The sequence below is a fragment of the Colossoma macropomum genome, unplaced genomic scaffold (assembly GCF_904425465.1).
Source record: "Colossoma macropomum unplaced genomic scaffold, Colossoma_macropomum, whole genome shotgun sequence".
Classification (NCBI taxonomy): domain Eukaryota; kingdom Metazoa; phylum Chordata; class Actinopteri; order Characiformes; family Serrasalmidae; genus Colossoma; species Colossoma macropomum.
Window position 1 is genome coordinate 40,114,509 of NW_023494795.1, and position 13,499 is coordinate 40,128,007.

Sequence of the window (13,499 nt, forward strand, 5' to 3'; positions counted from 1 at the left end):
TTCATCGTAGTCCTGCATAGATCCAGACCATGGAGATGTAGTGTGAAATTTTTCTCAGCTGGGAGCCTGTTCTTGTGAAAAACAAGGTGTTTATTCCATCCCTGTAGCCTGGCAAATGTTGACGGAGATTAGTGAACCTCTCAAACCAGGTAAACTCCTCTTTAGTCAGGGCAATATGTGATCTCCCATAACTGCCCATGGTTTTGTGGCTCCTTATCTGAATGAGCAAAATATAACAAAGAATTTGATGCTTGGTCTTGAAAGGTAGATAATAAGACATTAGTTGAAAAACATTGACAGGCAGTGTTTCCATAAAGTGCTTTTACATTTATAACATGGTTGTCTCCTTCATGCTTAGCAGACTTGAGATCTTGAACAGTCAAGTTGGCAATGGCACAAGGGCGGTGCCCTGACACACAGCCTGCATAACTTGCAAAAAACCCAAACAGGAGATGCCGGGCGGTCATGTTTTATTTATTTTTACTTAGCTTTGGTATCAAAATTGTTATCTACCAAACTTAGAAAAATTACATATTCTGTCTATGGTTTAAGCAAGAAAAACAAGAGTGTTCTTTTGAATTGTTTCCTCACTGAAAAAAAACACCTTAGAGGAATTATGTAAATTTTCTATAAAAATCCCTTCACAGAATAATTACATAATCCCCCTATGTTATTTTACAAAGAGAAATTACAAAAAAAAAAATGGCAAACACTCGAACAATTACACATTTTTGCTAGAAGTCCAGAAAAAAAATGTAATCTCTGAAGAAGTACGAAAAATGTGTCTTACCTCTACAAACGGCACTGCTAAAGTGAGAAAATAGAGAGTTTTTGTGTTATTACATGATTTTTCTGTCTGGCAGCAAAATTGCAGAACTTCTCTATCCAAGTTAGAAAGTTAAAAATTATATAATTTTCCTACTATTTTCCTAACTTTAGCAAGAAAAAACTTGAAGTTTCTTTTCGTCTGGGAAAAAATAGAAGAATTATGTATTGTTGCTACAACTATAGAAAAAACATGTAATTTCTGGAGAACTATGAAAATGCATCCTACCTGTAAAAGTGAAACCTCTGAGGTGAAGAAATTCAAATTTTTCTTTGTTTTTGTAATTTGCATAATTAGTGACATTTTGCAGTACCATTACATATTTTTTTCTAGTTGACAGCAAATATGCATAACATTCCTACCAAAATGAAATATTATGCAAATTTTCTATTTTTTTTCCTAACTAAAGCAAGAAAAAAACATTGATTTGACTAGGTTGTGCAAAAACTACATAGAAGAATAATGTAATACTGACTTAAAATCACACATTTTGATTTAAAGTTGCATCATTTTCCTATGCTGGTATAGAAGTATTCAGTAATTTTAGAGCTACAGAAATTTTAAGGAATTATATGTGATTTTAATATGAAGTAATACTGAAAGGAAAATTATGAAATAATCAGTTGACTAATGAAAATGTACAAAAATGTTCTGAAATGTCATGGTAAAACTGTATATACTGCAAAAAATAAAAAAGCATGGCATTTAACTAGATTGTGCAGAAAGCTCCTTAGAAAAATAATGTAATATTGACTTAAAATATTGGCCCTATTATCAGGAGATCGCGAGTTCGATCCCTGGTGATGCTACAGCCTCATTCTCCCCCCATCACTTAATGCAATGCTAGTCAGCACAGGCATCTGTTAGCTGACGTAACAAATCTGGCGGTTGGTGTTCAGCTGTCCAACGACGCTGCATGAGCGGTAGTTTGAAAAGAAGCGGTGGCTGGCTTCACAGGTCTTGGAAGCCTGTGTTAGCCTTCGCTCTCCTAGCGTTGATAGTATCATGTGATTGGGGGAGTCCTAACTAGCGGGTGGAATGGCTAAATTGGGGAAATAATTGGGTTAAAAATCCAAAAAAAGAAATGCTCAGTAGCTTTAGAGTGACAGAAATGTTAATGAAATTTATGTGATTTGAATATAAAGTAACACTAAAAGGAAAAGTATGACATCAGATGAGTATAGAAAATTTACAAATTCAGAAACCAATGTCAGAAAAGTATATTATTTTTCTACTGTTTTCCTAACTTAATCATGAAAAAAGGGGTTTCTTTTGACTGGACTGTGTACTGGAAAAACAGCCTGGAAAAATTACCCTGGTATTGAATTTACCAGAACTTTATTAAGACCGTGTGCAATAGGCCTCATTAACTGTTATCATAGATTTGGAAATATTTAGTAATTACAGAGAAATTACAATTTTTTTCAGTTTATATAGAAAATTTACAGAAATGTTCTATAGTAGTTAAAAAATAATTTTGAAGTTAAAATTACATTACTGTACTGTGATGTTATTGAAATATTTAGTGATTCTAAGATTTACAAGACATTTACATAATTTTAATATGAAACCATACAACACTTTTGTAAGCTTCCTTGAAGAACTATCTGACATTTTATAAGTTTTCTATGTAGATAACCCTTCATTTAATTTTCAATTTTCTTTCAGTTTTAATTTATTGTTATACATTACTTTGAGTATTTGTTGATTAGTTTCTTTTAGCTTATGTTTTAACATAAACATGATGTTTTAGGACATTTTTGTGAATTTTCTATAGTCATACAATAAATTTGTGTTTTTTTGTTTAAATATTATATAACATTTCTGTAATAATTCTATACAGACATAGAACAATTCTTTGAATTTTCTATATAGACATAAAACAGTTCTGTAACTTTTGTATAAAGACAGAAAACATTTTTGTAAATTTCCTGTATAGACATATAAGAATTCTGTAGTATTTTTTCTAGGCTAACAATAAGCAAGCCCCATTGCACTAAAGATCTTCAGTAAATAACCCTAACCCTATCTCTGGTCCTAAATTTAACCCTTGTCCCAGTGCTAACCCCATGTCACATCTTAAAATGTGCTCAAAACCAAATTCCAACCCTAATTTCAGAAAAACATTTAACCTTTTTCCTAACCCTAACCCTAGCTCTGCTCCTGAGTTTAACCTTTGTCCTATTCCTAACCCTTGCTCTGGTCCAAAATTTAACCCTTGTCTCAGTGCTAACCCATGAGTCCATTATGATGAAGCCCTTAGATGAAGATTTTATATTATATATATCATATTAAAAAAACATTGTTGCCAACTTTGATGAAGTGACTAAAGTGAGATTTTAAAGTGACACTGAAATGAAATTATCACTGCATGTATGAGTATGTATTCATTGTCACACTTACAACATTAATTCCAACCATATCTCATAACCATTAGCATGTTGTTCTTAAAACAAGTTGCTCACCACTCAAACACTCACTGCAACAGACTTATACCTACCAGCCACTTTTAATACATCTACCTTGTATTTACACATTTTGTCCATTTTATTATGTCCATTTACCTTAAAGATGTCCTTCGTAGTTCTACAATTACAGACAGTAGTTCATCTGTTTCTCAGCATACTTTGTTAACTCCACTTTATCCTGTTTCTCAATGGACCATCACAAAGCAGGTATTATTTGAGTGGTGGATCATTCTCAGCACTGTAGTCATGTGGTGGTGGCGTGATAGTGTGTGTTGCGCTGGTACAAGTGGATCAGACACAGCAGTGCTGCTGGAGTTTTTAAACACCATGTAGAAGAAGAGGATAAAAGGGGGCTAACATAATGGGCAATGAGTATAGAAACAAGGAGATGTATTTAATGATGTATATTGTGTTTCTGCACCGTGGATTTCTTCTCATGAACTTCACTCAAGCTTGCATCTTGTCTCACTTCATTCAGTACCTAGTTTATAACAGGCAGTCAAACTTATAATTTATAGAGTGGAACTACTTAATCAGCTAACTCAGTATAGCATAATAAATCAGATCCAGACAGAACAAAAAGCCAAGATGTTTTTCGCTTTACTCTCACTGCTGCGTTTACATATTTTTACAGAAATAGTTTTCAAAACAAACAATGCAAATGTTTTGTTAATCAGTTACATTGAAGGCTTTTATTGGTAAGCTGAGCTAATTGATCTTACTCACTGAAAAAGTCAGAATCTCAGCTATAAAAAGTATACCCTTATTTATTGTTTCTAACTACTATTTTAGAACATTCTTCACTAGTTTTGCAAAAATCACTTGTTCTTTGTAACCAAAGACTCAACTGAACAAGATAAAAAAAAATTCTTAAGAGTTTTTAACCAAATCATTCAGTTGTTATTAAAGTTTCCTTTAGATTTGACCTCAGGAACCTCAGAGAACACATGGATAAAATAAAATAGAATCATCTTTGGTCACTCTGTGAACCTGGCAGGAGGGACATATTACATGAATCATACAAATGCATGAATTTTGAAAAGTGTACAAATTAATAGCCAAGTGTTCAAATCTCCCAGTGAGCATGATGATCAGGAAATGGATGCTGCATCACATTACGCAGACACTAGAAAAAGCCATTCTAAGGTCCAAGCAAGACATCTGAGTGAAGCCCCAATCACTTTGAGCTACACACTTCACAATATCAAAACATCTACATAAAGTGAGAAAGTGGCAAGAAATAACTAATTACTTAAAGAAACAAATGAAGTCATGTTGAGAGTTTTCTAAAATGCATGATAGTGATCCACTTAAGATGTGGGAAAATGTTTTGTAGTCTCATTAGAATGAGAAAACTCACTGTGCTACATGTGGTACAAACCCAACACTGCCCCTGCCTCAAGAAATACCATCCCTAAAGAAAACCACGGTGGTGGCTCCGGAGTGGAGCAACCGTCTAAGCGTTGGCCCTGTCATCAGGAGATCGCGAGTTCGATCCCTGGTGATGCTACAGCCATCCGTAGCCGGGAGTCCAAGAGGGCACAATTGGCCTCGCTCTCTCTGGGTGGGGAGGATGGCCCCTCCTTCTCCCCCATCATGCAACGCGATGCTCATCAGCGATTTCCTCCGAGTGTGTTCAGCTGTCCAATGACATTGCGTGAGCGGCAGTTCGAAAAGAAGCGGTGGCTGCTTCACAGGTCTCGGAGAAAGCTTGTGTTAGCCTTCACCCTCCTAGCGTTGATGGTATCGTGTGATTGGGGGAGTCCTAACTAGCGGGTGGAACTGGAGACGACTAAATTTGGGGAGAAAACTGGGTAAAAATCCAAAAAAAAGAAAAAGAAAAAAGAAAACCATGGTGGTAACAATATCACGCTGTGGAGATACTTTTCATAAAGCAGGAATGACATATTAAAATTGATTCAATAATAATAGAAAACAGAAGCAGCAAAATATAGGAAAGCCTGCAAAAGATCTTGCTTTGTTCTACTACAAAACCACAGCTTAGGCAAAAGTCTTTAAAACCATAAAATGTTGACTCAGATAAACCTTCATTGAAAATAAGAATGTGAGGCCTTCTTTATTAACTATTTAGCTTCACCACACGTGCTTTTTAAAAGAATATACATTTTTCATTTAAAATCTGCATGCTAATTAAGAGGTAACCAGACTAATTATACATTCGAGAAGCAATAAATATTTACATAAAATCAAAGTTGACTAATTTACAGACAAGCCCTTTTTTTTACAAACACATTGTATTCTGCAACCAATCAAATGCAAATACACATCTGGGATGGACTGAATTATTAGGCATTATTGAGCAATAAAAGTCCAAGACTTTGTAGACGTATGTGTACAATAAAATCAGCTGCAAGCAGGCATATATTTACTGACCAACCGATCATCTCTTTAAAATGCCCTTTGGCTCAGAGTTGGTTCAGTCTCATTTGCTGGACAAAGGTTCCTCCTGCTTTTCTTCTTGCTTTATGTAAGTAAATAATTTGTTGACTGAAATCCTCCAGTGAAGTTAATTCCTTGAATGTTTCAAACAATGCCCAAAAGGGTCAAGTCTGCCTCTTGCTGTCCCTGCTGCTGCTGGGTGGGTGACAGATAGCTGTGCCCTGAAAACTCCACTACATTAAGCGGCGTTTCCTCAGGGGATTTCCGTTCTTTCTCACGCCTACTTGTGGCTCCACTACTTGCCTTGGAAGTAATGGTTTGGCCCCGAAATAGTTGGGCCTGCTGCTGGCAGAGGCCAACCTTGCTGAGCAGGATGAATACATCACCTCGAAAGGCTTTTGTGAAGATGGCATAGAGGAAAGGATTAGCACAGGAGTTCAGTGGGTAGAATAACACCAGCAGGATCTTGGAGTTGGACATGGTTATGAGTGGGTGGTCCAGCACAGCCGACATGGCATAGAATGAGATAGGTGCCATGCAAAGAAAGTCAGTGAAAATTAGTACAGCCATACGCTTGGCTATGTTGGTGTCTTTGCTGGCTGAGGTGTAGTTGGGGTTGTGTACAGCACAGTATATCTTGATGTAGCAGGCACAGATGACCACAAAGGCCACAATGTTAAGGACAAGCACAAAGAGGATGTATATTTGGTCCACTAGGGTATGGGTGTCCATGGGCAAGCAGATGCTGACCTTCTGGTAGCTGCTGACCCCTAACACAGGCATAAGGGCCAGCAGGAGGCAGAAGAACCAGCCCCCAACCATGACGGCACAGGCATGGGACAATCGTAATTTCCGATCTAAGCGCATTGCAAAATTGATGGCATGCCAGCGCTCCAAAGTGATAACAGTCAATGTGTAAACTGATAACTCGCTGGCAAAAACAGAGAAGAACCCAGCAAGGGTGCATCCTGGCCCTGTCTGCCAGTCAATAGCATAATTGTAGTACTCTGACTGTGTATAGAGGTCCACTGAGGCAATGAGAAGCAGATAGATTCCCATGCACAAGTCAGCAAAGGCCAGGTGGCACATAAGGAATCGGGAGACAGAGAGTTTATAATGGCTAGTGAGCAGCACAAAGAGCACCAAAAGGTTCCCCAGTACAGCCAACAGACTGACAAACCAAACAGATACTCTCAGAAAACTGAAGCCCGTGATGTCCTCGCATGGGTTGAACTCATCAGGAGCTGGGGAGCATGCCACCTCCTCTCCATCCTCACACACAACATAGTCATAGTGGCTGTCAAAGTCCTGGCTGGTGTCCCCCTGGGGGTTCTTCAGCGTGTCCCCAAAGCCCATGTCATGGTCAGGATGACCACCAAAAGAGGCATGGTAATTTAGCCTACTGTGGAAGTCCTGATGGTCATAGGCCTCCATAAACAGAGTGTCACTAGTGTCGATGTCTTGGTCTATACTACCATGAAGGGCTGGCACTATGTGTGTGCCTACTGATCTCTTATGGTGCTGGTCATACATGGCAGTCAAGTTACAAATTATATACTCCAGGAACCTGTTATTGACAGAAAGAGGAAATAAGGTAATTTTGCCAGCAATAGAACTTTTAATGCTATGAAAATTATTAAAACATACACTGTTTTTGTCATAAAGAAATAAAACTAAGCAAATATCCCTGGAATGAAAAAACATCTGATAACCCCTTAAAAGAAAACAACTGATTAGGTGCACTATGTTAGCCAAAATCTATTACCCAGTGTAAACAGAAAGCATCACAAACATAAAAGTTTGTTTCTTCTCTTGGCATACAGCCTTTGCATTATTTTCCCCCATAATTTAACTTACAAACCCTTTCTTTTTCTTAAGATTCTTGAAAGCACAGCAATGACTTGGATAAGTCAGATCAGCACTGATCAGATGCCTGAAGGTTTTGACTGGGGGAAGCTTTTTGAGGGCCCAAACATTCCGAGCGCTGAGTTCCCGGATTGACTCCAGGCCACTTGTCGGAAGGGAAGTGACGCCAGAGTCTGAAACATCACTGAAAAGAAATAAAATTAGAGGGTTCAGACAAGGGTCAGGAAAAGGAAGACAGGTTGTTTATTCTTTTGGGTCCTAATCTATGTAGAGCATGGGACAACCTTTAGATTCTTACATTAGGGTGGATGTAATACAACATATACTGGGCAAAATGTACTGGAGCAAATATAAAAGTGATGTTTGACAAGCCATTAGAAGATTTACATGGATAGTAATGTCATGTCTAAAAAATAACTAAAATAGATAAAGAAACAGCTGTGCAATCACAAGCAAAGAGACCTTCTTCTGAATTTTCCACATCTAAATATCCCATGATTTTATAATCTTGACTGCATGTGTACCCTAGACAGCAACAGATATCTTTTTCCTTATATCTAAAATCCTAGAAAAGCGAAGATAATATTGTGAAAAGTAAAAAAGATCTTCAGTTTTTTCACGAGTCACGGTGTCCTCTTAACACATCACTGCAGCATGGGGAGCACACTTTCAGCTAAGCATCTGATTTTGTCATTTTGAGATAGTTAGTCAGTGACTCATGGTTATAATTTCACTCTTGACAGTCTCTTGAGGGGCCTTGCTATTAAGTTATTAGAAAGCTATTCAGCACCCCACTTTAGTGTGACTGTAGCCAAGATCCTGTTTTGCATAAAGTTCATGGTGGGATCTTCCATTCTGGTTTCATGCAAAGTTCAGACAGTTCTAATGGTATTTAACTATTAAAATTAATGATACGTCTCAATGTTCTTGATCTGAAGTTGACACAGCACCTCAAGTAAGCAGAAAATCTGACAACCATTACATGTTTTGACAATCCCAATCCCAATTCAAATAATGTATTCAGTATTTGAATGCAGTGCTTATTTGAGTAAAATTAAATCATAATACCTTTATTTGTTCTTGAATATTTTACTTGTATTTAAGTATTTTACTTAGCTACTTTATTTTTAATAACAGTTACAAAGTAAAAAATGATTTTCAGCTTTTAAACTTAGAAGGAACCATGATTAAACCTCACACAGATTCAGTTCTGAAAGACAATCAAAGAAAAAATGATGCAGTTCAGCCTTGCACATTTTAGCGATTTTCCTGCTACCAACATATGTTACATTTGACTCACCAGCTAATTAGCAAGCCCTTCCTGATTTGAATTAGTGAGTTAGAGCAGGAAAAACAATAAAATGTTCAACAGGCTCCCCTAGGACCAGGACTGAGTACTAGTTCAGACCAGTGACTGTATGAAACAGCCAACATGTACAAATACACTCACTGACCACTTTCAGTGAGTGTATTTGTACAAGATTATGGAAATTCCACAAGATTATGGAAACATTCCTTTCAGATTCTGGTCCATGTTGACTGCATGATGCAATTGCTTTTGGCATGTTCATGAAACCACATTGTGACATGCTGCTCAAACCAGTCTGGCCATTCTCTGTTGGCCTCTCTCATCAATAAGGCATTGCCATCTGCAGCACTGCCTCTCACTGGATGTTTTTTTCTTTATTGCAACATTCTGAGTAAACTGTAAAGACTGTCATGTGTAAAAATCCCAGGAGATCTGCAGTTATAGAAATACTCAAACCAGCCTGTCTGGCACCAAAAATCATGCCATGGTCAAAATCGCTGGGATCACATTTTCCCCACTCTGAAGATTGATGTGAACATTACCTGAAACTGCTGGTCCATATCTGCATGATTTTATGCACTGCACTTCTACCACACAATTGGCTGCTCGGGGAGTGTATGTCAGAGCCAGTGGAGACAGAGGGAGATCATAACAGTGCACATGAAGAACATACTTGATCCATTTGTCATCTATGTTCATTTTAAATGCAAACAAGAAAATCTGTGGAACCCCTGAGGTAGCATGTACAGGAGAAACTACTGGATCCCTAATATTAGCTAAACAGTTACTGTGATATTTTACTACATTTTTCTTGTTGGTTAAAGAAAACAAGCACAATAGCTCTTTATTAAACATACTTAATATGTTCTATTTTGAATGCCTTTTAGCTGGCTAGTTTAACTAATGTAATGTTAAAGGTGACTGTTTATTAATACTCTTACTCATAGTTAAGTGAATTATCACTACAGAGGCAGAACTCTTACATAAGTAGGACTTTTCAGTACTCTTTCCACCCCTGGTTGTGAACTGGAGTAGGGCAAAGAATCTAAATAAATGAAAAAAGTTGTGAGGGGAAATCTTTTGCTTATTAGGCCATCATTTCCCCTGATAAAAAAAAAAAAAAGGATTTTTGGTATCCTAGACAGTCTGGATATATATATATATATATATATATATATATATATATATATATATATACACAGTACTAACACTACTAATACTATACTAATAATACTGTATGTTATACAAATAATTCTTATGACGCACTAAACACAGAAGGACAATGTACAACACTGCAAAAAATTGTAATGGCTCTATACACAGAGAATTTAAAGGTGGTCCTAGAAAAACCAATGGGTACTCACAGGAGCATTGGACCACTGATGGTTTCTGCAAACATGCTCTCTTCGAGTCTGGTGAGATGCTTGTTTCTGTGGAGATATCTACAGAGGGATGGAATGCAATGTTTTCATGGTCTACAATATTGTTTCTCACCCCAGGTCCTCTGGACCAACAAGACATTTCATTTGCTCTTGCCTAGCTTTGAGAATACATGCATCAGGTATTCAGTGTTCCTAACTTGTTCTTGGCTTGGTTCAGGTGGTGTAGGAGCTTGGATAGAGCATGTTGATCATATGGTGGGCCCTGAAGACTGGAATGGGAAACACCGAAACATACTGCGTTTTCTAGCTGTGATGGCGCATAACAAGAGAATGTGAATGTTAGTAATACTGTCTACATAACAATGTAATGTAATAGGAAAAGTCATAAGCACTAAAAAAGTTCCTCAAGAGTTTATACATGAAAGAGTTTTTGTGGTGACCCTTAATTCAATACTGCTTTTAGATTGATAAATAAATTGTATAATGCAATAGTGTCACCCCTAAATAACCTTCCTAGGGACAGAACTACACTATCCGGCATTATTCTAAATTTGAAACACATATTTTATAATCTCTAAATCTAATTAAGATAATACACTTGTGGGGGAGGAGTATGTGCTTTTCTGTACTGGGATCAGTCCTTGTGTTGCACTTGTAGACTGCCAACACAAACATGAATGTGGCAAAGCAGAAAAAGAAAACCAGCTGGGATGCTCAGATATATTCCCTTTAGCAATAAAGGAGTGAGAGAGAGAAGGAAACAGTTCTCACAAAAATTAATATTTAATATCCTGACCAGAATAATGGTTTTACTCAGGGGACAAAAGTTAGGTTAAAAGAATAAACGTATCTTGACTAAAGAATCAAAAAGCAACCAAAAAAGACCTCTCCACCTGGAGTGAGATCTGAATTGACTGTCTGATACAGAATAATCCCTACTTTGAGTGAGAAACTGATGGAGATGTTGCTGGAATACTAGAATATGCTATTTTCATGTTTCATTTAGTTATCTAATGTAAGCATTACCTTCATACAGTCAAGATTTGAACAAAGGTTTAAACAAAAAGCCTTACACAGCATCTAGTTTTGTTCCATTGAAGGCATGGTGTTGAATTTTGGTAAAGCCATTACTGTACAACATCCTGTTGGACAGAAATAAGTAAGTCAGGTTTTATTTTTACTTGAATGATGCAACTATAAAGACAGAAGCCAATGCACAGAAATAAGAGGATAATATATTAAGCCATGTTTTAATCACTTTTTTTGCACTTTTTTGTTTTAATCATGAACATTATTCAATTACTGCATCCCTCAAAATACTACAGTCTTGATGAAGGATCCTTCATCAAGGGTTCATTAGTAAAGAAAATGATTCTATATAGAACCATTAACACTCAAAGGGTTGTTTGTATCATGAAATGGTTCTTGCTGTAGATGGTTCTATATAGAACCTTTTTGAAAAGGGTTCTTCTATTGTTACAAGCTTGACATCGTCACAATAGAAGAACCCCTTTGAGTGCTATATAGAACCCTTTTCAAAAAGGTTCTATATAGAACCATCTACAGCATTCTGCTTTCATGATGCAAAGAACCCTTTTAATCATACAAAATTCAAACAAAGAGTTCTTTGAGTGTTCATGGTTCCATATAGAACTATTTTCTTTACTAAAGAATCTTTTAAGAACTGATAATGAGAAAAAAATGGAAATAGTGAATTTATTACTATACTTACACTGTTAATACATCCTTGGTAATGCCTTGGAATGCATTGGCAGGAATTTCAGTGATGTAAAGATTATCAGTAATTTCTCTTCAAAAAAAGAATAAAAACAGAATTGCAATATGAAAAGTTCTTAGTATTTCCTAGTAATAGTAATGCTTTTGTCTATTGTACAAACGTGTAGAAGGTATAAGAGACATGAACTTGGAACTTGAAACAATGATCATAATACTATCATGAAATCACCACAAACTATAAATAAGTGTTTTGTCATTTTCATTTGAAGTTTTTATGGAAGTTTGCTTACAGCATAAAGAGTGGATCTTCAGAGTGGATCCTGGTTAGGTCAGGAAACACGGTGAGACCAGTGTTGAACAAACCTCTGCAACCATAACACCACTCATATGATGACTGAAACATTAAATATTCTTTGCATTTTATCTATGTTAGTTTTCTCTTCATTATTGGGATCAGGACCTGACAGGAGAAATATACAGTGCCTATGAGAATGATGAGCAGAAAAGGCTATAAGAAAAGTTTTTGTTTCTAAAATAACATTATAAAAGAAGCAAAATTATGCAAAGTAAAAAAAAAACATCCTTGCATAATTATTTTTGTCCCTCAAAATCACCTGAATTGTCAGATGAACTAGGAGGACAAAAAAGGTATGACTTTTTTTTACTGGAAAGACAAAAGATTTTTGTGTCATACACCATGACGCCTATTATATTAACCGAACACCTGCTGTTGCTTGGCTGCTGTGTTTCTTTGTGGGACCTGAAGTAAAGTTTTTTATTGAGAATTGTAAGAGTGAATAGATTTTCTGTCCCATCAGGAGGACTGACTCCCATTAATATGTTTGATAGTGCTAGAAGTGGACCTTGCCTGGCCACCACATCACTGTTTTTGCTCTCTCTCTACACTTCGATGACAATCATAAACATGTTCAAGGATGTTCACTATTATGCTCAATATTACCCAACTGTAAGTGACAAAATTATGTGATAATTTTAGGATTAGCAGACAATTTGAAGGTGAAATTAGAGTCAGGTTAGATTGTGTACAAATGGAGGAAATTCAAGACCATTGTTACGCTCCCCAGGAGTAGCTCACCAACAAAGATCACACCAAGAGCAAGGCGTGTAATAGTCCACGAGGAACACTGGGTACTTTTTCATTTTTGACTTATTTTTGTCTCATTTGTATAATTTGGTTCTCTTTATCTACTATTAGGGTTTGGGTGAAAATCTGATGAAGTTTTAGGTCAAATTTATGCAGAAATATAAAAAATTGTAAAGGGTTCACAAACTTTCAAGCACCACTGCGTATATATCTATAGATATCCCTAGATACCCTAGATACATGAGCTAAAATATTTCCAGAAACAGTAAGGCATTCTGGAGTTGTTCAGACATCCAGAGGAAAATTCATTCCACCACCTGCATGCTGGGACATCACATAAAATCTCGGATGTTTTCCAGCTCACTCTCGGAGTGTTCTGGCCATCGTACTTTAATGTACCTGTATA

At 36.6% G+C, this 13,499-nt stretch overlaps 1 protein-coding gene across 1 annotated transcript in view; it reads right to left on the reverse strand.

Annotated features, from left to right (window-relative positions):
• Positions 1 to 5,154: 5,154 nt before the first annotated feature.
• The window catches only part of tshr (thyroid stimulating hormone receptor), a 55,830-nt gene continuing 47,485 nt past the window's right edge, over positions 5,155 to 13,499 (reverse strand). Inside the window, exons 5-10 of the mRNA XM_036582430.1 lie at positions 12,279 to 12,353; positions 11,984 to 12,061; positions 11,325 to 11,393; positions 10,234 to 10,311; positions 7,556 to 7,744; positions 5,155 to 7,261 (exon numbers count right to left, since the gene is read on the reverse strand). Coding sequence (XP_036438323.1) covers positions 5,839 to 7,261; positions 7,556 to 7,744; positions 10,234 to 10,311; positions 11,325 to 11,393; positions 11,984 to 12,061; positions 12,279 to 12,353 — 1,912 coding nt within the window. The 3' untranslated portion in view covers positions 5,155 to 5,838. The remainder of the gene's footprint in view (positions 7,262 to 7,555; positions 7,745 to 10,233; positions 10,312 to 11,324; positions 11,394 to 11,983; positions 12,062 to 12,278; positions 12,354 to 13,499) is intronic.